Consider the following 23,109-nt stretch of genomic DNA (forward strand, 5'->3'; position numbering starts at 1 on the left):
ACAAGGAGCCGCGATCTATGTCTCTTTCGACAGAGGCCGCAAACACCATGTGTGCCTAGCGACTCATAGACACTGGATGTTGCCAACCTGGCTACAAAAACAAAAAATAGTGCCACTCTTGGAAAAAGTGAGGTGGAGAACGGTAGATGCAGTAGTCTGAAATAGGGGACTGACTTATCACCAAACCCATTAGGAAAGGAATACAGGCTGGACTGGAGTATATACAAGAAGTCAGATGTAATAATATGAATGCAACACCAAGGCAGATGAACTCGGATTAAAGTGGACAAAAAATCGGGATTCGGTATATATCTCACTCTCTCTCCCTCTTTTTCTTTCTCTTTCTCTCCCTCTCACTCTCAAAAACCGGGGTTCGGTAGCTCCCTCCTTCTCTCTCTCTTTCTCTCTCTCTCTCTTATTTTTTTACCTCAGTATTGAAGACGCAACAACGGAAATAACGGTAATGTTAAGGAATGGGACCAAAATTCATGGTCAAAAGACAGTGACAAAATTCGCAGAGGACACTGCAATCCCGAGATGAAATCGGAAAGAAGTACAATGATCAATCTGATGCACAAGGGTATAAATTTAGAATAAACGAAAGGAAGTCTAAGAAATGAGGAGCAACATTAAGGAGCGATTCATTTAAAATAAAATCTGAAGACTACGAAGTTGGCGATGTAAGGAAATTCTGCTATCTTGGCCGGAAAATAGCCCATGAAGCATGAAGCAAGAAGTATATGAGAAGCAAGTAGCGGAGACGAAGAGGGAATTCTCGCCGAAATAAGTTTACTAATGTCACATAAAGACTTTAATATGATAAATATATTTTTGAGAAAATACATTTATAATACAACATTATATGACAGTGAATCGTAGAGTGTTGGAAACTGGAACAGAAGAGACCTGAGGTGCTTGAGCTGTGCTGTCACAATGAAATATGGAAAATACAGCGAACTGATATAATAACAAATGTGATGGTGCTCTGCAGAATCGGCGCGGTAAGGAATATAAGGAGACCAGAAGATGCGACAGGATCATAGAACTTAAGACGTCGGAAAATAACTGTCACGAGAGGTAGCAGAAACTTCAGAGGAAGACGGGGCGCGACAGCAAATAGTTGGGTGTAACTCTGAGAGGAAGTTGTGACGGGTCGCATCAAATCAGTCAGAAGAGTGATAACCCAAAAAGAGTTAATGGAAGAAATGCGGCTGTGCACGTTCCGCAGGGAACAGTCCGTCACCGAAAAATGTGTATCTAGTTTCATTCGAACCTCCATCCGGCCAAATTCGATACTAGGCCTCAGTCAGGAGTCCGCAGCTCGTGGTCTCGAGGTCGCGTTCTCGCTTCCCGAGCACGGGATCCCGGGTTCGATTCGCGGCGGGGTCAGGGATTTTCACCTGCCACGAGGTGACTGGGTGTTGTGTCGTCTTCATCATGATCACTCGTTACAATCGGAGGGAGACAATGGCAAACCACCTCCACTAGAAACTTGCCTAGTACGGTGCTACAGGTCTCCCGCATCGTTCCCCTACGCTCTATCTACGTCTACATCCATACTCCGCAAGCCACCTGACGGTGTGTGGCGGAGGGTACGTTGAATACCTCTATCGGTTCTCCCTTCTATTCAAGTCTCGTATTGTTCATGTAAAGAAAGATTGTCGGTATGCCTCTGTGTGGGCTATAATCTCTCTGATTTCATGGTCTCTTCGCGAGATATACGTAGGAGGGAACAATATTCTGCTTGACTGGTATGTTATCGAAACTTCAACAAAAGCCCGTACCGAGCTACTGAGCGTCTCTCCTGCAGAGTCTTACACTGCAGTTTATCTATAATCTCCGTAACCCTTTCGCGATTACTAAATGATCCTGTAACGAAGCGCGCTGCTCTCCGTTGGATCTTCTCTATCTCTTCTATCAAACCTATCTGGTACGGATCCCACACTTGTGAGCAATATTCAAGCAGTGGCTGAACAAGTGTACTGTAACCTACTTCCTTTGTTTTCTGATTGTATTTCCTTAGGATTCTCCCAATGGATCTCAGTCTAGCATCTGGTTTACCGACGATCAACTTTATATGATCATTTCATTTTAAATCACTCCTAGTGCCTACTCCCAGATAATTTATGGAATTAACTGTTTCCAGTGGTTGACCTGCTATATTGTAGCTAAATGATAAGGCATCTTTCTTTCTATGCATACGCAGAACATTACACTTTTATATATTGAGATTCAATTGCCATTCCCTGCACCATGCGTCAATTCGTTGCAGATCCTCCTGCTTTTCACTACAATTTTCCATTGTTACAACCTCTCGATATACTACAGCATCATCCACAAAAGCCTTAGTGAACTTCCGATGTTATCCAGAAGGTCATTTATGTATATCGTGACTAACAACGGTCCTACGACACTCCTCTGCGGCACACCTGAAATCACTCTTACTTTGTATCACTTCTCTCCATTGAGAATGACATGCTGCGGTCTGTTATCGAGAGGAACTCTTCAATCCAATCACACAATTGGTCTGATAGACCGTATGCTCTTACTTTGTTCATTAAACAACTGTGAGGAACTGTATCGAACGCCTTGCGGAAGTCAAGAAACACGACATCTACCTGGGAACCCGTGCCTATGGCCGTCTGAGTCTCGTGGACGAATAGCGCGAGCTGGGTTTCACACGATCGTCTTTTTCGAAACCCATGCTGATTCCTACAGAGTACATTACTATTTTCCAGAAAAGTCATTATACTCGAACATAATACGTGTTCCAAAATTCTAAAACTAATCGACGTTAGAGATATAGGTCTATAGTTCTGCAAATCTGTTCGACGTCCCTTCTTGAAAACGGGGATGACCTGAGCCCTTTTCCAATCCTTTGGAACGGTGCGGCCTTCTAGAGACCTGCGGTACACCGCTGCAAGTTCTTTCGCGTACTCTGTGTAAAATCGAACTGGTATCCCAACAGTTCCAGCGGCCTTTCCTCTTTTGAGCGATTTTAAATGTTTTTCTATCCCTCTGTCATCTATTTCGATATCTACCATTTTTTTCATCTGTGCGACAATCTAGAGAAGGTACTACAGTGCAGTCTTCCTCTGTGAAACAGCTTTGGAAAAAGACATTTAGTATTCTGGCCTTTAGTCTGTCATCCTCTGTTTCAGTACCATTTTGGTCACAGAGTGTCTGGACATTTTGTATTGATCCAGCTACGGTTTTGACGTAAGACCAAAATTTCGTAGGATTTTCTCCCAAGTCAGATCATAGAACTTTACTTTGAAATTCATTGAACGCCTCTGGCATAGCCCTCCTCACACTAAATTTCACTTCCCATAATTTTTGTTTGTCCTCTGTAAAGGAATATAGGACTTCAGCATCATCGCTCGGGATAATATTAACTGGGTGGCTGTCATACAGTGAGAAGAATTTCATTGTAATAGTTAGGAAATTAAGTGGTCAAGTGACACGGGATCTTGTCTCATTCTATGGAATGTAGCTATCTGGAGTCGTCAAGTCAATAATCCGATATTGGGCACAATTTCATGAAAATGAACCAGTAACTGACAAAAGCGTATGTTTGACGTGTGTTACAGGAGGCTTCCCGTACCCGACGGTGAGCGACCACGATCTGCTCAGGTTCCTGCTGGAAGGTCGCAGGCTGGAGAAACCGGACAACTGCACCGATGAACTGTGAGTAGCCGAAGCTCCTTTCGCAGCAGTGCGCATTCATCACCTGCGCAGCAACTAAGTCCGCTGATTAAAGAGTGTCCCATAATGAATTAAACTTTGACAATCCCGCCATTTCTGTTGTAATAATGTGACAGCATTTAACTTTGAACGATTTTCATCTGCTTTGTTTGTGGTTACATCGGTGTTAAACTGTCATATTTCTTTTTCAAAGTTATAGGGAAATTATTTATATCAAAAAAATTTGGTAGTGTAATAGAAAACTTTATGAAATCTCGCCTTTCGTCAAAGAAATATGATCAAATCTACGGCCTCGCCTTAGATTTTTTCATAAAAGTCGTTCGTCTTCTGCTCACTGTCATGTGAAATGTAACCACTTGGAGCGCTGGCATCACTACGAATATTTGGCATCTGCTGTGTGTTTGTAAACATCGCTGCAAAGTTTTGTTGGTGTGTTCCTTCCATTTATTTTAATAACTTTGAATCGATTGTGGGGGGGTGGGGGGGTGGGGGGGGGGGAGGGGCGCGGGCGGTTGAGCAATGTACAATGCATTATATTCTCTATTTTTGAATTCTGAATGCTACAAGTTAAAAACTGCTTCACCATTTGGTACTTTTTAGCAATTTTATAGATACAGGAACAGTAATTCTGTTAATTAAGTTATTCAAAAATAAAAATAGTTCTAAAAGCCCATATAGAGTACTGCATATTTATTTACTTCCAGGCATCCCTCCTTCAGTGCTTCATTTCTGGAATTATTTTGGTTAAAATGCGCTGTGGTATTAGGGTGCTGTATTGTAAGCTAGCGTAGCTCACCTCTGTAGTAAGAATTACAGTGTTGCTGCGAGGCGATCATGTCTTGTGCACGCATAGCATTTCTCAAGTTGGTAAAATGCTTTTTAATACGAGAAGCCACTTTACTTAGTAAATACTGAAATGCACACTTATTCATTCGTAAATGTTATAGTAGACTTGACGTCCTCCAGCTGCAGCTCTCGTAAGAAATTTTGTTCAGTGCTTTTGTTGCAGCGATAAAACCCACGGCTTCACGCTAGTACGTTTCATTTTTCCACCGCTTCCCTTGGAAATGAACACACAATGCAACCGTAGTAAAAGCAAATGCGGCACATGTTAACAAGTTGGTTTTGTCAGCTACTTTGAACTTTGACGAAAAACGTGACGACAGTGTAATATTCCTTTTTAGCGTCACGTAAAAGATTTTTGTCAAAGAATTTCGACAAATATATGATCACAATTCTTTGTGAGAGAAAGGAGATCACACACATCCATCCCCGAGGCAGGATTCGAACCTGCGACCGTAGCGGTCCAAACTGAACCTCTCGGCCATTCTTGCCGGCCGCCTTCCCTAATACAGACTTTACGTGATCGTCCCATTGGACGTTATTTCATACTATTGCACAAAAAAACTTACTAGATTTACTGTGCTCAACTCGCCCACCGCTAATTTTGTTATCAGTTGCAATCGAGTACTTTCTCTCTGTTTTATTCATTATCTTACATTCTTTTTACGAGGAGATGTCTTTTTCATGAATGTATTGAAAATTCTGTGGTATTTTTTACAGTTCCGTTAAGACCAAAGCTTCCATTTACATTTCAAGAATGTTAAATGTGTTTGGAATTGGATGCGCGAGACACATCCAGACTGTAATCAGCCTCGTCCCAGAAATTTGCGAGCATGTCTGGGGATACTTCATTAACTGGTGTTGCCATGAGGTCTTCCAGTTCAGCCCGAGCTGGTGCAAGTCTCGGCAAACCAACGGAATCATATATAAACCACCACAATAAAAGACTCACGTGATTAGAAGCGGAAGCTAATAGTTCAGTGTGAGATCCGTGCACCTCTTGTGGCCGATATAGCGTTGAGTCATCTCGTAGTTAAGAATTGCAGCTTTAACTGATTTGCAACTGAAACCGCAAAACGTCTTTCCTTGCTGTGTTACTGCCTTCCCGACTCAACGCACAAAATGAACAAGCGACCAAGTTTCAGTGAGAGCCAACCCGACAAGCACACTTATAATTGGCCCCACGGTAAACATTTGGTTTCGATTCGTCATTTAACGTTCACCTAAGGTTTCGGATTAATTCATCTAGTAGATATAGTCTTATAAATTCGGATGAAATGTAGCACAAAGGGTAAATATCCCCAAACATCTTTACTTGTATTACTTAGCGTCGTTTAAAGAATCAAAATAAATACATATACATCTACGTGATTACTCTGCTATTCACAATAAAGTGCCTGGCAGAGGGTTCAGTGAAGCACCTTCAAGCTGTCTCTCTACCGTTCCACTCTCGAACGGCACGCGGGAAGAACGAGGACTTACATTTTCTTCTGTGCGAGCCCTGATTTCTCTTATTTTATCATGATGATCTCCCTATGTAGGTGGGTGCCAACAGAATGTTATCCCAATCGGAGGAGAAAACTGGTGATTGAAATTTCGAGAGAAGATCCCGTCGCAACGAAAAACGCCTTTGTTTTAACGATTGCCACTCCAATTAACGTATCATGTCTGTGGCACTATCTCCCCTACTTCGCGATAATACAAAACGAGCTGCCCTTCTTTGTACTTTTTCGATGTCTTCCGTCAGTCCCACCTGATGCGGATCCCACACCGCACAGCAATACTCCAGAATAGGGCGGACAAGCATGGTATAAGCAGTCTCTTTAGTAGACCTGTTGCACTTTCTAAGTGCTCTGCCAATGAATCGCAGTCTTTGGTTTGCTCTACCCACAATATTATCTATGTGATTGATTCAATTTAGGTTATTTTTAATTGTAATCCCTAAGTATTTAGTTGAATTTACAGCCTTCATATTTGAGTGACTTATCGTGTAATCGAAATTTAGCTGATTTCTTTTAGTACTCATGTGAATAACTTCACACTTTTCCTTATTCAGGGTAAGTTACCACTTTTCGCACTATACAGATATCTTACCTATATCATTTTGCAAGTCGTTTTGATCATCTGATGACGTTACAACACGGTAAATGACAACATCATCTGCAAACAATCTAAGACAGTTACTCAGATTGTCTCCCATGTCATTAATACAGATCAGGAACAATAGAGGGCCTATAACACTTCCTTGGGGAACGCCGGATACTGCTTCTGGTTTACTCGATGACTTTCCGTCTATTACTACGAACTGTGACCTTTCTGACAGTAAATCACGAATCCAGCCGCACAACTGAGGCGTTTTGTTAGAAACGCTTTTGAGGAACGGTGTCGAAAGCCTTCCGAAATCTAAAAATGGGGAATCAATTTGAAATCTCCTGTCGATGGCACTCATTACTTCATGAATATAAAGAGCTAGTTGTGTTTCACAAGAACGATATTTTCTGAAAGCGTGCTGACTATGTGTCAATAAATCGTTTTCTTCTAGGTACTTCATAATGTTCGAATAAAGTACATGTTTCAAAACCCTACTGCAAATCGACGTTAGTGATATAGGCCTGTAATTCAGTGTATTACTCCTACTTCCCTTTTCGGGTATTGGTGTGACTTGAGCAATTTTGCAGTCTTTAGGTACGAATCTTCCTGTGAGCGAGTGGTTGTATATAATTGCTGAATTTGGAGCTATTTTATCAGCATTCTCTGAGAGGAACCTGACCGGTATACACTCTGGACCGAAGGCCTTGCCTTTATTAAGTGATTTAAGGGGCTCCGGAACGCCCTATACTTGCAATGTTAAAATAACGCTTATAAATTACATCTTTCCTCACAAAGTATTTGAGGTAGGAAGTTGAACTTTTTACAGATTATTTATTGAAATATGGGCTACAACTTAACACAGGGATTTTACAAAATTTTAGTTCAGTTATTAAAGATGATTTTTTTTCAATTGTAATGAAAATTCACAACATTTTTTTTGCAATTTTTTATTTATATTTTCAAAAATATACAGTTTTTTGGAAAAAGGCTGTGTTAAATTATGCAGAAGGTACTGTGTAACATTTACTGAAAGTTTGAAACAAATATGTTTGGAAGATCCTTAGAAAACATGTAATTAGTATGAGAAAATAAAAGTTTTGGGAATCGAGCGACAAAGATTGGATTAACTTTTTAGTGCATTCCAGGTCCATAGGATGGATTATCTTCAACCTCTGCAAACTCCTCCTCCAGCTTCCTCTTGTTCCTCCTCCTGTTTACTCTTGCTTGTATTTCTAGACTCTTTACAGTCCTATCTGCAGCCCGAAGGCGTTCCTTGTCTAAAGCAAGCATCGCTCGTACCATGTTAGAACCTATCTTCATTCCCATATTTCTAAATACCTTGCACCTTACAATGTTGCCATCATTGAAAGTCGCAACAGCATCATACACACCAAAGTGAAGTGTTTCTATTCCAACAAATACAGTCTTGGGGATTCTCGACCATATAACACTATTTACACTTTCATTGGGGTTTTGAGTTTTTCCGTGAATACACTTTTTCAACAGTTCAGGTGCTGCTAAGTCGCTGAAAATAGGTTTTATCACCTCCATTATTGCATGAGGCAGACTATGCTTATGAGTGTACACTTCACCAGTTAGCAATCGTTAATAATAACTCCATTTGACAGCAGTTTAACAGCGCTACAGTGGGTCACGCCCATGTAGTACACATTTCAAAAAAAATTTAAAAATAGTTGTAGTCTTCGGAATTGGATAAATTATATATCTATTAAAAGGTAATAGTCTGCAGATTCAGAAAACGCAAAAAAGTAAAAATTGAACTTTTCATGATTTTTAGCCTTTCCGGAGCCCCTTAAGCTGCTTCGTTACTCCGAGGATATCTCATCTTGGCACTTGTTCTTGATTGGAATTCAGGAATATTTACTTCGTCTTCTTTGGTGAAGGAGTTTCGGAAAACAGATGCAATTTGTGATACCACACACAATACCACTGTGTGTCATCTACAACTACACCTAAAATCTGCGAGCCAACTTACGGAGTGTGGCGGAGGGAACTTTACTTGCCACTTTCACTGCCCCCAATTCCCGCTCGAGTCGTGAATGGTCCGCCGCAAGAACGATTACTGGGAACTGTCTGTGCGGGTTCGAATCTCAGTTAATTTACGATCATGGTCTTAACTCGAGATCAAGGTAGCAGGAAGCAGTTATGTGTGCCTCTTCTAAAGCGTCAGAATTGATCAACGAAAGCGAGCTCACACGGTGTCCTATAACGTGGCATTAATTATTAAAATGAGTAGCATAGCACGCAGTGCGCTTTCTGGTTTTGGTTCTGATGCTTGCACGCCATGTGCTCGCTTCCCGATCGTCTATATCCGCCGTTTAATAACAGGATACTCGTGCAACACATGAAAAACAGCCGAGATGAAAATCTTGAAAACGTCCTTTAACAAATAAAAAGTGTCCCATAAAGAATGAAACTTTCGAGTGCACAGTGACATACAAATCTATTGATGAACTTGAATAATTTAAATATTACTGCAGTAATTATGTATGAAATATAATGCTACCCAAATGATTCTCGCTCTTTGGATGACATTTTCCTTAACTTTACGGCTTATTGCGTCTCTAGTTCTGAAATTAAACGCTGCCTCTCGCCCTTGAACTCTGGAAACGATCGTGACGTGTTGACTTACACATGAAATTTCAAACTCTCCCACAGAAGAACTCACACGGCGTCTAATCACATGATCTGGGTGACTATCTATACGTGACATTTGGAAGAAATCACCTAGGCAGCAGGAAGGGCAGCATTGGTGATAAATTATTAATCTGTTTGTTGAAATAGTTGGATTCAAAATTTACGACCGATGCTGCTCTTACTCCTACTTTGAAACACTATAATATCAACAACAGTATCCGTGCAGTGCACCAAGACCTGCTTAAATGTATCGCGTCTTATCGAAATAATCAGGAATACGAAGCTCTAATACAATTTGAACAACAGCGTCGCACCTGTGCGTGCTAAGGAGCCGTAGGTCACCTTCATGCTCATCTTTCGCCGCAAACCAAAAGCACAAAGAATATAACCCGTCATACGGAATGTCACCACGTGAATGCAAACAGAGCCCGTAACCTACACAGAGCCACGAGTCAATAACCTTCCCGAAGCACTTCGCCAGTAAACACTGGCTAATAGTACTCAGATTCAATCTAATTACGAATCATTACAGTTAAATAATACCGTAAAACCTAAACTGAGTCAGAAAATTGTACATATAATGTTTCACAACTTGAAATTCCAAACCTGACACTCGAATCTAGTGTGTACCTTCAACCTAACAACACACCATTCGAGTCCAATAACGAGTCGACTACGATTAGTAGTGTAAGAGGCGACGTTTCGAATATTAGCGAAGCAAATGCTGCATTCCCAGTTAACAAACTGAATCAAAAATGGAAGACAACGTTCACTCAGGACCATTCACAAGGGGCCAATTGGATTGCCAACCAACGCCAAAAAGGTAAAGGACAATTGAGACATGGGACAGGTTAAATCAACACGGATGGATAAAAGACAAGTCACAGTAGATGACCCACTTCTGCGTATAACAAAACTTATATGTGGCCGTTCATTAAGCTCGATACTGATCGCTAACTACATCCCAAAAACCGAATAGGGACATCCCAAGAGACACTGCAGCAGGTACGGCAGTATTACACAAGAAGGATTGAGAAATACCACCATATCATTACTAAAAACGGACGAAAGTATTGGTTTCAATTTTCAGAATATGCGATTAATAAACATATAAGCACCACTGAGGACCAGTGCACAATTTACAAGACAATTTTATGCTGGAGCGATAGTCGAGTTACTTAAAAACGTATGTACCCCAGTTGTTTTAGACTGTGTACTATAGCGAGATGATCAACAACTAAATATGAATTTTAATAAATAACTTAAAACATTAATAAATGAACTTCGGCTCCCAGATACCTGGAAATGCTGTCATTATGATAGAGCGGCATGTTCCCAGGCGACGCCGGTGTTAAAAAGTAGGAGACCGTTTAGTTAACAGACTACTATCACCGCCATTACACGAAACAAAGCCAAAATCTGATCCAGAGACTTCACAGCAGCAGCGCACTACACTCTTACTGCATTGTGCAGGAGTAACAGGCTGCTCACCACCATCTTATAGATTCTTTAGAAGGCAGCAATGGCGTCGTACCTGCAACAGAAGCTAAATTTAAGAAGGCTGTGAAGGACTACTTTACTGTTTCATACAGTAGTAAATATGAAGCTACCACAAGCTACGAAATGTGGCACACAGAATCATACGCGACAGACATCATCCCGGAACTACAAAACAGAAGTATACAGTGATTAGACAAAAACATGGAAACTACGCGAGAAATGCGTGCTTGAACATTAACATAGATTTTAGCCAAGCCCACAGGTTGTGCTGCTGTATTTGACCACCAGTAAAAAGTCTAGCAGCCTTTACGGATGAAACATACTTTCCTAGCATTCTCCCAATAAACCTAAGTCGACCATCCGACTTTCCGCCCACATTCCTCACGATCCATTTCATATCGCTTTGCAACGTAACGCCCAGATATTTGAACGACGCGACTTTGTCAAGCAGGGCACTATTAATACTGTCTACGAATATTACTCGGTTGCTTTTCCTACTCATCCACATTAACTCACATTTTTCTACAATTAGAGCCAGCGGCCATTCATTACACCAACTAGAAATTTTGTTAAGCCATCTTGTATTCTCCCACAGTCACTCAACTTCGTCACCTTATAGTACATCACAACGTCATCAGGAAACAACCGCATATTGGTGCCCACCAAGTCATTTATTTATGTAGATAATAATAGCGATCCTATTACACTTCCCTGGGCTTTCCTAACGATCTCCATGTCTCTTCCCTATTTCGCGATAATACAAAACGAGTTGCTCTTCTGTGGACTTCCTCCAATGCCATCGGGTAAGGATCTAACAGTGTTCAGCAGTGTTCTAGCAGAATAATGTAGGAATCTCTTTAGTAAGTATGTTGCACCCTTCCAATCGCTGCCGACGGGACGTTAAACACTAATCTCCTCCTCCTCCTTCCAATCACTCTGCCAATAGAACGTAGTTTTTGGTTTGCCTTCTCCACAACATTATCTATGCAACCGTTCCAGTGTCAGTTGTTCGTAATTGTAATTCCCAGATATTTATTTGAAATGACAGCCTTTATATTTGTCTGATTTGTTGTCTAACTGGCATTTAGTTGGTTTCATATGGATCACTTCACACTTTTATTTATTTGCGGTCAATTGCGACTTTTCCCATCATACAGCTATGTTGCCTAAATCATTTTCCAGTTTTCTTTCATGATCTGATGACTTTACAAGACGGCAAATGACGGAAACAACTGCAAACAATTTAAGGGGGCTGCTGAGATTGATTCCTAAATCGTTTACATGGATATAGAAAAGATAGCTTAATGAAACTGGATGTATATTATTGAATTCCTGTTCTTTCAACATTGCAAAAGGTCAGCAATCGTGATAATCTAATATATAAGAATCTATCAGCCTCGATTGCGGTAATGAAACCAACCTTTACCTAGATTTCAGCCCAAATAATTGAGACTTCTTCAGAAGATATACCTAAATCTATAATTTGTCTAAGAGAGCATGGTCTAGAAATAAAACTAAAACAGCCTGCATAGGTGTAGTGACATTTTAAAAATGCGGTAAATAAGTACTAAGTCAACACCAAGATTTAAGCTGTGGCGTCTCCATGGACCCCATTAGGTGGGTCTCGGGACCTGACGTGAAACTAAGAAGGACTAGACAACGCGCTGCAAATCAACATGGCGGGGAACATTGTGCATGTCTGATTGAGACCACGACTGTCAAAGATAAAAGACAAACGCAGTAATATCTTAAGACAAATAACTTATAGAAATGTTGAAAATCTTAAACATAAAGCCTCTGTACCAGGTTATGACTCAAATGTAACAAACTATGCATGGATTTATGTAAGCTCGAACACACTACCCGGACTTACACTATTAGAATATATCGGCCCTTTCACAACGAATGCTGCATAACGCACCCATCGTTATTAATGAAAGATGGCGTAGGACATAAAATAACGATGGGTGCGTTGTGAAAGTGCCGATACATTCTAATAGTACAAGTCGGGGTAGTGTGTTCGAACTTACATAAATCCATGCATAGTTTGTTACATTTGAGTCATAACCTGGTGCAGAGGCTTTATGTTTAAGATTTTCAACATTTCTATAAGTTATTTGTTTTAAGATGTAACTGCGTTGGTCTTTTATCTTTGACAGCCATGGTCTCAGTTAGACATGCGCAATATTGATTTCCAGCGCGTCATCTAGTCCTTCTTAGTTTCACGTGAGCTCCCGAGGCCCACCGCTCGGCGTCCATGGAGACGAGACGCATGCCAGAGCTTAAGTCAAGTCTGGGTGTTGACTTCAAATGGTTCAAATGGCTCTGAGCACTATGGGACTCAACATCTGAGGTCATCAGTCCCCTAGAACTTAGAACTAATTAAACCTAACTAACCTAAGGACATCACACACATCCATGCCCGAGGCAGGATTCGAACCTGCGACCGTAGCGGTCACGCGGTTCCGGACTGACGTGCCTAGAACCGCACGGCCACCACGGCCGGCGGTGTTGACTTAGTACTTACGTACCGCATTTTTAAAATGTGACTACGCCTATGAAGGCCCTCTCAGACAAATTATAGAACAGGTGTATCTTCTGAAGAAGGCTCAATTAATTGGGCCGAAACCTAGGTAAAAGTTGGTTTCATTACCGCAATCGAGACTGATAGTTTCTTATATATTATTGAATCCCCTGCGGACTGAATATTGGTTATAAATGTCATGTAACGTTTTCTGGAATGTACATAGCCTATGTGATTTAAAACGGAAATTGCGTCTTGTATGAGTGAGTACACACGTGTAACACCAGCGTGACGTCGTTGTCGGCAGGTACTCGCTGATGATGATGTGCTGGTCGCACAACGCGGACGACCGGCCGTCGTTCGCGACCATCTCGAAGCACCTGGAGGGCGCCCTGGGCCGCAGACCTGTCTACGTCGACTTCTCCAACCTGAGTCCAGACTACACGTTCCCTCCCACCGAACAGCAACAGCAGCAGCGGCAGCAGCAGCAGCAGCAGCGGCCGTCTTTCAGGATGTGATATCAGCAGACGGCTCAGCCAGAGTATGCCTTCCTGCCCCCGACAGGGCAGCTGCAGCAGCGGCAGCCGTCCAAGAGACCCAAGGCGCCAGGCAGACCGACCGGGCGCCACCGAGTCCCGCACCGAACAGCTGCTGCAGCGGCGGCTGCAACCTCAACCGCGGTCAACATCGTGACGTCACACGGAGTTGAGCCAGTCATTATACACTCTTCCACTGAACACTAGCAGAGTCAGAAACAACAGTCGTCGGCGTCACCTTCCAGGAAATGATGTCGCCATGGAGTACCACACTTTTCCTCACACCATCCAGAGACCACGGCTATCCTTCAGAAAACTGCAGCTCGGACTACATGTTAACTACAATAGCAACAGCGGCATCAGCGGTCTGTACAATGTGATACAACCAGAAAACTGAAGACCCTGGTATCATTCTGCGTGTATGATGCCCAAATGTACTTTATTCCTCCTACAAATCAGTGGTACAATAGGAACTATCACTTTACGGCTTCCATGTACAGCATTCACCTGTGTGCCCAGTTACACTGAACATTTGTCCCAATAAAGCGTTGCCGTAAGCAGCACCTTCATTACCAGCCCACATATGGACAGTTTAGCCTGAATTCAGTGTGGTCCTCCTCTCAGAACCTCAGCCAAGTATAGGACAACTCAGAAGTCGTTGTGAGGAAGTTAGACCACCAACAGTGCAACTCAGAATGTACAGGCTCGGAAAAATAAAACTGACTCGCAAAATATTTCATCCACATTGATGTAGACACCCCAAATTACTTAGTCCGCTGCGGATCACTTACATGGTTTGCCTGCCATAAGGTTCATGAAACATTTTCTGAGCCAGTTTTATTTTGGACACCCTACAAAACACCAATAAAGGACTGACAGCAGTGTTCGTCCTACAAGTCAGTGTCAGAAAGACAACGTTCTGATCAGTGCCCAGGAAGCTTCTGGCTGGCATCATAATCAGTTGTTGGCAATCAGATGAAAGACTGATTTACAACAGAATGACTCTGAGCACAACATAACTCCGAGAACTAACATTGTGACACTTAACCTCGCTGACAAATTCTGCAGTTGGGGCAGTATGATGCCAGTGTTACGTCGTCAGCAGTGTCGGATCTAAAAAGTTTCTGACGCTGCTACTGCTCACAAGGACAACACGCTGGTATGGTTCCCTGACTCCCCAAAATATATCGGGAAACATGGTGAACAGCTTTTTAGTCGACAGACGAAAGTGCAGTTTCTACCATAGAGGCTTTGAGTACACCTAACTCCATGTACAAGGCACGCCAAAAAATAGCACTGAGGCGACCAAAGCTGCACCATCACGACAGTTACCAAGTGTGTATTCACTTCTCCATCAAAAACAGAGTGACTGAAACAAGTCCAGCAAGATATAGCCACCTGCGGCAAGCGGCGGAACAGAGTGGTAAAAGCAGGTGCTAACCACACAGTCACTGACCAAGTCAGCTCAACTGAGGCCACATTGGCGTCGGTTTTTATGTATGGCCATAGACACGTCTTGTCACATATGCTTTGTTCATTTATCACGATTTCAGAAACTTGGTGTTCACTGATTGTCCAGCTGTCATTACTGCTTCAAATATTCAAAGAAAAGCTTTTGAAAGCAAAGTTTTTGGACAATGTGATTAACGATATTAGGCTAGGGTTATACAGCCAGCTGTTCAGAATTTTGATTCAGACGTATCTAAATCAAGTTATAATGTTAATGTCATCATACAGAACTATTTGTGTGAGGCAGTCTAAAGAACATTAGACTTTATTGTTTAAATTGATGTTTGATGTTTCTGTTTTGGATTGTTAAAATTCAGTGCGCCGAAGAATATAAAATTCTCACATTATGTGGCACTTGAATTAGGATTTCTCTGCAATGATTTGTATATATTCCAGTTCCGATCACAAAAATTACGCCTTTATGAAACGAAGAGCTTAAGCATTCAAGCTGATGTGTACATAGCAGATTAATAATACATGTTTATGACATGAGCGTATAGCAAGTGAACAAAAGAAAGGCAAAATATATGAAAGGTAAAACAAACTGGTAGATGTAAATAATGATACGAAATGTCTGTGTATGTCTGTGTGCGTATTTATGTGTATATCTGAAGCTCGAGAAACAAATGTTACATTTTCTTCCTCATTGCAGTTGAATGTAAAAGTATGTTGAACTCCGAAGTGCTGTCATTTAGTTTGTGTGCATGTCTGACTTCGTTTAAGTGGACTAAGTTAATTCGTTGTAAGATACAGTGCAGATATATTGTGTGTTTCTGAGTACTCATAAATGCTTTCAGAAGTCCTACGACATTTGTTCCTTGGCGTTACAGAAATGGAGCTTCTCAAATCACACAGGCTGTGATTTCATTACTTACAGAATGAAATTCATCTTCTTTTTAAGCCTGAAACATCTTGTTTCCAGTTTATTGAATTTAATACTTAAGAGACCAAATGTTATGAGCTTAGAAATTTAAAAGTAAGGAAGGTCTGGAAAACAAATACAAATTATGTATGAGAAATAAGATATAGTCGAAGTTGCTCCTAGACGGTCCAGTGGTTGTAATGTTATGAAAACACGGAACAGTTTCATATTAATCACACATTCTAAGTTGAACACATTCATTTTCTTAACAAACAATCTTCTTCCTCTTCACGTTGAGAAACTTCACGAAGTCCTGCAATCGATGCTGTAGCAATTCAAAGCTACTACTCAATGAAAAACAGCTCTCTGCTTATTTTTTAGTGCATAATTTTTTTATGTTGACTCGAGACAGCAATTTCAATGGATATTCACTTTGAAAAATGCTTAGGAATATGCACTCGTTTCCCTATATGGTAACCACTTTCTAAAACTATTAATAAACCCTTCTTGCGGTACCATTCTAAAAAACTATCACTCAAGAAATTCCACTAATTGTGTTGGCAAATATCTTGTATAATTGCGTAATTATTGTCATTATATGTAACAGGAATAGACGAATGTTTGGCCAATACATTTTAATAAAATCTGAGTGATAAATAGTTTACTTGTCAAATTTTGTCATGTTGTAAATTTAGGAAAGACAGCACTTCTATGCACTGACCTCGTTATATAAGCAAACATTTTCATCAAACCGTGTCATCATTGTAAAACTTCCTGACGGAGTAAAACTATCTGCCCGACTGAGACTAGAACTGGAGTTCGTGTCTTGGTGCGGCACACAGTTTTAATTCGCCAGCAAGTTTCATATCAGCGCACTCTCGGTTGCAGAGTGTCATCATTCTAATTTGTTCATTTAATTGTTACAATTCCTTTACCCCACAAGAAAGTATGCATATATAAATGGAGTAAATGTTCATTGGAAGAAAATCATTGTCTTTACACGAATCAGCCTTAGTAGTTAAGTATCAGTCAAATCTTCATCACATTCACACCCCAAAATTTACCGATTGGGACAAGTTCTCTGTTACTTATGACAGAAAAAACTGCAGAGGCCATTCTAAAGTGTACAAAAGTTTGTGTATGAACCGTCTGTGATTACATGACTTGTATATTGACTTTAGTGACATATGGACCTTCAATTCTCTATGTTTTTATCTGTTAAAAGACAAATTATCGATGTAAGACTTTTGACTAAAGCATTTATTTTTTTGTCTGTAAACCTATGTTTTCCACGTGGAAAATAAATACCATAAAATCAAGAAAAAGATTTATAAATGAATATTTATCACAGTTAATTTCGGTTACAGTGATAGAAAATATCTGGATTCTAATTCATTGTACCTGGAAATTTTGTTTACTATGAAATTTTGCTAGCTGGATATTTTTGTCTCTAAAAGGAGTTGAAACTGACTGATTATTTTTATGAAACACTGACCTGCAGAATTTTCCCTGACACACACAACTCAAACTTAACGTATTCATTTATTACCCGCAATATAGAAGCCCAACCCAATTTGCCTGCTATACATTGACAACATGACTTCGAATAATTAACACAAAAGAATAGTCCTGAACTGTAAGAAATCCTAACAGTAATACAAATCAAAAAAATATGAAGTAAAAGGAGTATGAAGCTACATCAAACTATGTTAATTGCCAAAACTCATGTCAATCATGAATCCCAACAGTGCAAACCAAAATCTTTTTGATAAGTCACTTAACTCGCAGAAAATTTTCGTAACACGAATTACAGCAAAAAGGAACTATAGCTAGCTATATAAAAAGATTCTAACTACTACTCTTTTTGGCGTATGGTTAGCGAAAGAAAGATTTTTCTGAAGAGCAAACTATGTATTTATAAAATTTTACCAGCATCGTGACAGTTCGCTAGAAGATGATGGGTACGAAAATCATTGAAACGTTGCGACAAGACGACGCCTCCACTCGGCTGACAACCAGAGAAGAATTCATCAGTGGAATACGCCGAGAAAGACTGCAATCGCTTAAATTTTACCTTATTCAAGTGACATCCAGTTCCAAAACATTACATAGTTGTCAATAATTCCACTGCCCAAACATTATTAAGCAGACATCCATAATGATACATTTCCTCGCGTATTTTCTTATAAACACATCATTTCGTCCCACTTTACGATGCATGTCCTACCAATACAGAGTCTCCACTAAGAATACCATGTCCACACACTTCCATCTCCACTCGCTAACTGCTAGTCCGTCCAACCACAGAATCTCTTGCCGAGGGCGCAGAGCGCTGTCAGCGATATTAACACAGTGTATAGCGCTGACAACATACAAACAGGCTACTTACAACATATTTGTCTCCACTCCGAATATCAAGACTTCGTTAAAGTGTTTAATGCCTAATAAAGGAGAGAGCACACGAAATTATACCTTTCCTAGAGTAATTTTAGAGGAATGCGGAAGTCAATCAGACCCAGTTAATATTTGTATGTCTTACTTGAGCAGTCCTTCAGGCCTGTATGTGTAGAGTCAAATCAGTGGCGAATATTGTGCTGCTACACGCTATCCACAACATTTGTCTTAGTTTGCACATATCTTCAAGCTTCAATAAACGACCAGTTGAACGAGTGGTGAGTTACGTTATCATTCCACATACAGTTTCCATGGCGGACAAGTTTTATGTTCGTAGTGACCAGATACGTCTTTGAACACCAACAGCCAGAACATCATGACTACCGACTTACTGTCGACATAAACAGCATCACTTGGTGAGGAATGACAGCTAGTCAGACACACACACTGTGCATGTACAGGGTTATTACAAATGATTGGAGCGATTTCACAGCTCTACAATAAATTTATTATTTGAGATATTTTCAAAATGCTTTGCACACACATACAAAAACTCAAAAAGTTTTTTTAGGCATTCACAAATGTTCGATATGTGCCCCTTTAGTGATTCGGCAGACATCAAGCCGATAATCAAGTTCCTCCCACACTCGGCGCAGCATGTCCCCATCAATGAGTTCGAAAGCATCGTTGATGCGAGCTCGCAATTCTGGCACGTTTCTTGGTAGAGGAGGTTTAAACACTGAATCCTTCACATAAACCCACAAAAAGAAATCGCATGGGGTTAAGTCGGGAGAGCGCGGAGGCCATGACATGAATTGCTGATCATGATCTCCACCACGACCGATCCATCGGTTTTCCAATCTCCTGTTTAAGAAATGCCGAACATCATGATGGAAGTGCGGTGGAGCACCATCCTGTTGAAAGATGAAGTCGGCGCTGTCGGTCTCCAGCTGTGGCATGAGCCAATTTTCCGCGGGCTGCGCGTGAATCTTGCCCGCACGCGTTCAACCGTTTCTTCGCTCACTGTAGGCCGACCCGTCGGTTTCCCCTTCCAGAGGCATCCAGAAGCTTTAAACTGCGCATACCATCGCCGAATGGAGTTAGCAGTTGGTGGATCTTTGTTGAACTTCGTCCTGAAGTGTCGTTGCACTGTTATGACTGACTGATGTGAGTGCATTTCAAGCACGACATACGCTTTCTCGGCTCCTGTCGCCATTTTGTCTCACTGCGCTCTCGAGTGCTCTGACGGCAGAAACCTGAAGTGCGGCTTCAGCCGAACAAAACTTATGTGGTTTTTCTACGTATCTGTAGTGTGTCGTGACCATATGTCAATGAATGGAGCTACAGTGAATTTATGAAATCGCTTCAATCATTTGTAATAGCCCTGTAGTATCAATGAGTGTGCTGCCAGTGTGTAGAATAGGGAAACAGGGAATACGCCCGACATATCTGAGTTTGAGAGCAGATTGTGATGACCCAGAGGCTCGGCATAAGCGTTTCGAAATACTGCACGACTTTTCAGGTGTTATAGGAGTGCTGTGGTGAGTGTATTCAACATGTGGCGAAACCGAGGTGAAACCACGTCCAGACGTCGTGTGTTTGGGCGGCCGCTGCTCATTACAGATGTCGGACGTTAACACCATGGGACCTGCAGCTGCGACTGAAATGGGCACGTGCCCAACGGCACTGGATGTTGACGCAGTCGTAGAGCGTTGCATGGTCTGGTACATCCCAATACCTTTTGAGACGTGGGACTTAGGGAAAGCAGGAATGGTGTGGACAGGGCCTAATTAGTTACTGTTGGTTGAACAGAAAACACATAGCTTACACTGTATTTGTACAAAAACAAAAGTCTCAACAACCATTTTTAAAGATTTTACTACACTGGCGGCTGAAAGCTTTATTAGAAGAATTGCAGGTTACATCCAGCTGAAGGCCACAATCAATGTTACACACAATCAACGGCTGAAGGCCTGATTAAGAAGGTTCAAAATTATTCGTCGGCTGAAGGCCAGAAGCAATTTCAGAATACACAAGGGATGAAGGTCTGAATTACAAATAAGGCGGACAATTATCCTTTAAAAAGTCTAAAATCCTTTCTAATAATCTTAATAACTTGTAACAAGCTATAGTGACGGGTGAAGGCCTCACTAAATCAGGGTGGAAAATTATTGTCGGCTGAAAGGCACAAACAATGTTACAAATAATTAACGGCTCAAAGCCTGATTAAGAAAGGATTCAAAATTATTGGGGGCTGAAGGCCACAAGCAATTTTCAGAATTACAAGTAAGGAAGGCAGAGTTGCATGTTAATTTCTAAAACTATCTTAACGAACTGTAACGGGCTATAGTGATGGCTGCAGGCCTCATTAAGAGAAAATTGAAAATAAATTGTTGGCTGAATGCCACAAGCAGTGTTACAAACAATTAACGGCTGAAGGCTAGAATTACAAGTGGGGAAGGAAATAACATGTTGAAACATTAGGGTAAACTTTAAACAATTATGACAACTCGTCCAAATAAGAGTGATCCACAGACAGTGGTCACTGGATCGACCTGAGGAAGGTAACTACAGATGCGTAAGCGGTGAGACAGGCAGCCAAGATTCAAATGGCTCTGAGCACTATGGGACTTAACATCTATGGTCATCAGTCCCCTGGAACTTAGAACTACTTAAACCTAACTAACCTAAGGACAGCACACAACACCCAGCCATCACGAGGCAGAGAAAATCCCTGACCCCGCCGGGAATCGAACCCGGGAACCCGGGCGTGGGAAGCGAGAACGCTACCGCACGACCACGAGATGCGGGCAGGCAACCAAGAGGCAACAGGATGGCAACTCACACAAGGGGCAGCTTAAGCGCCGACCGACCGACTAACCAATCCGCCTAACGTCAGATCACCGGTACAATGATGGAATATTTGTAGGCAAGGGCGAAGAGATGGACAGCACCAAGTCTACAAAAACAAACCCAAGGCCGAAGGAAAGACTAGAATCATGGTAGACCTCCCAAAAACAAATGCTCGGTACAATTCAAGAGACTGTCGAACTACACGCCGCGTCGGACAGCTTCAACACGACGAAGAAAGGTACATTGCCGGAAAAGTACGCTAAAATCCAGGGCAAGTAACTGGGGCGTCAGCGGCCACAAGACAGAAAATACCGCTGGTTGCACTTCACTGATAATAATAATAATAAATCCAAACTAACATCAAGGTGTAGAAGGCGGCTAATAGCTTTCGCCATCTTGACAGACTCCACTTATTGCGGTTGGTCTCACCGACCCAGGGAGCAGCAACACGCAAACAACAGCGAGATCTCAAACAGTGGAGGTTTCAGTACTGGAAACGGTTCACTCAACTTCAAGCTTCCTGGGTTCGGTCGTCGGCTACAGCCCCTCGGTCCGAAAGTGCCTGCACTCCGACGGCGGTCCCAGCATGCCCTTGCGCTGCAGACCTCCTCGCTGCTCCGCCCGAAGCCGAACTGTCTGACACGCACGACGACCTGGAAATACTCGTTGTGGCACCAGAGATAGTACCACTGTACTGGGTATTGATAGCCGCTGCTGCTGCCACTCACGGACAAACAATACAAGCAAACTCAGTGGTGCCATTAATACAAGAAGGAAACAAGACGCCAAGTTATGAATGGCAAGAACGCTAGCCACACACGGCTCACCATTCTCATGATGCCGATGGGAGGCCGATAATTCATCGTCTTCCTGGGCAACAGCTCTTTGACACCTGTGTTGCTTCTACATCTACATCCATACTCCTCAAACCACCTGACGGTGTGTGGCGGAGGGTACCTTGAGTACCTCTATCGGTTCTCCCTTCTATTCCAGTCTCGTACTGTTTGTGGAAAGACGGACTGTCGGTATGCCTCTGTGTGGGCTCCAATCTCTCTGATTTTATCCTCATGGTCTCTTAGCGAGATATACGTAGGAGGGAGCAATATACTGCTTGACTCCTCGGTGAAGGCATGTTCTCGAAACTTCAACAAAAGCCCGTACCGAGCTACTGAGCGTCTCTCCTGCAGGGTCTTCCACTGGAGTTTATCTATCATCTCCGTAACGCTTTCACGATTACTAAATGATCCTGTAACGAATCGCGCTGCTCTCCATTGTATCTTCTCTATCTCTTCTATCAACCCTATCTGGTACGGATCCCACACTGCTGAGCAGTATTCAAGGAGTGGGCGAACAAGCGTACTGTAACCTACTTCCTTTGTTTCCGGATTGCATTTCCTTAGGATTCTTGCAATGACTGTCAGTCTGGCATCTGCTTTACCGACGATGAACTTTATATGATCATTGCATTTTAAATCACTCCTAATGCGTACTCCCAGACAATTTATGGAATTCACTGCTTCCAGTTGATGACCTGCTATATTGTAGCTAAATGGTATGGGATCTTTCTTTCTATGTATTCGCAGCACATTACACTCGTCTACGTTGGGATTCAATTGCCATTCCCTGCACCATGC

The 23,109-nt window shown here is 41.8% G+C and overlaps 1 protein-coding gene across 1 annotated transcript in view; it reads left to right on the forward strand.

The window, feature by feature from the left end:
- The window catches only part of LOC126176599 (platelet-derived growth factor receptor beta-like), a 150,036-nt gene extending 132,533 nt beyond the window's left edge, over positions 1 to 17,503 (forward strand). Inside the window, exons 11-12 of the mRNA XM_049923760.1 lie at positions 3,591 to 3,687; positions 13,629 to 17,503. Of these exons, the coding sequence (XP_049779717.1) occupies positions 3,591 to 3,687; positions 13,629 to 13,839 (308 nt within the window). The 3' untranslated portion in view covers positions 13,840 to 17,503. The remainder of the gene's footprint in view (positions 1 to 3,590; positions 3,688 to 13,628) is intronic.
- Positions 17,504 to 23,109: the final 5,606 nt, after the last annotated feature.

This window comes from Schistocerca cancellata, chromosome 3 (genome assembly GCF_023864275.1).
Source record: "Schistocerca cancellata isolate TAMUIC-IGC-003103 chromosome 3, iqSchCanc2.1, whole genome shotgun sequence".
NCBI lineage: Eukaryota > Metazoa > Arthropoda > Insecta > Orthoptera > Acrididae > Schistocerca > Schistocerca cancellata.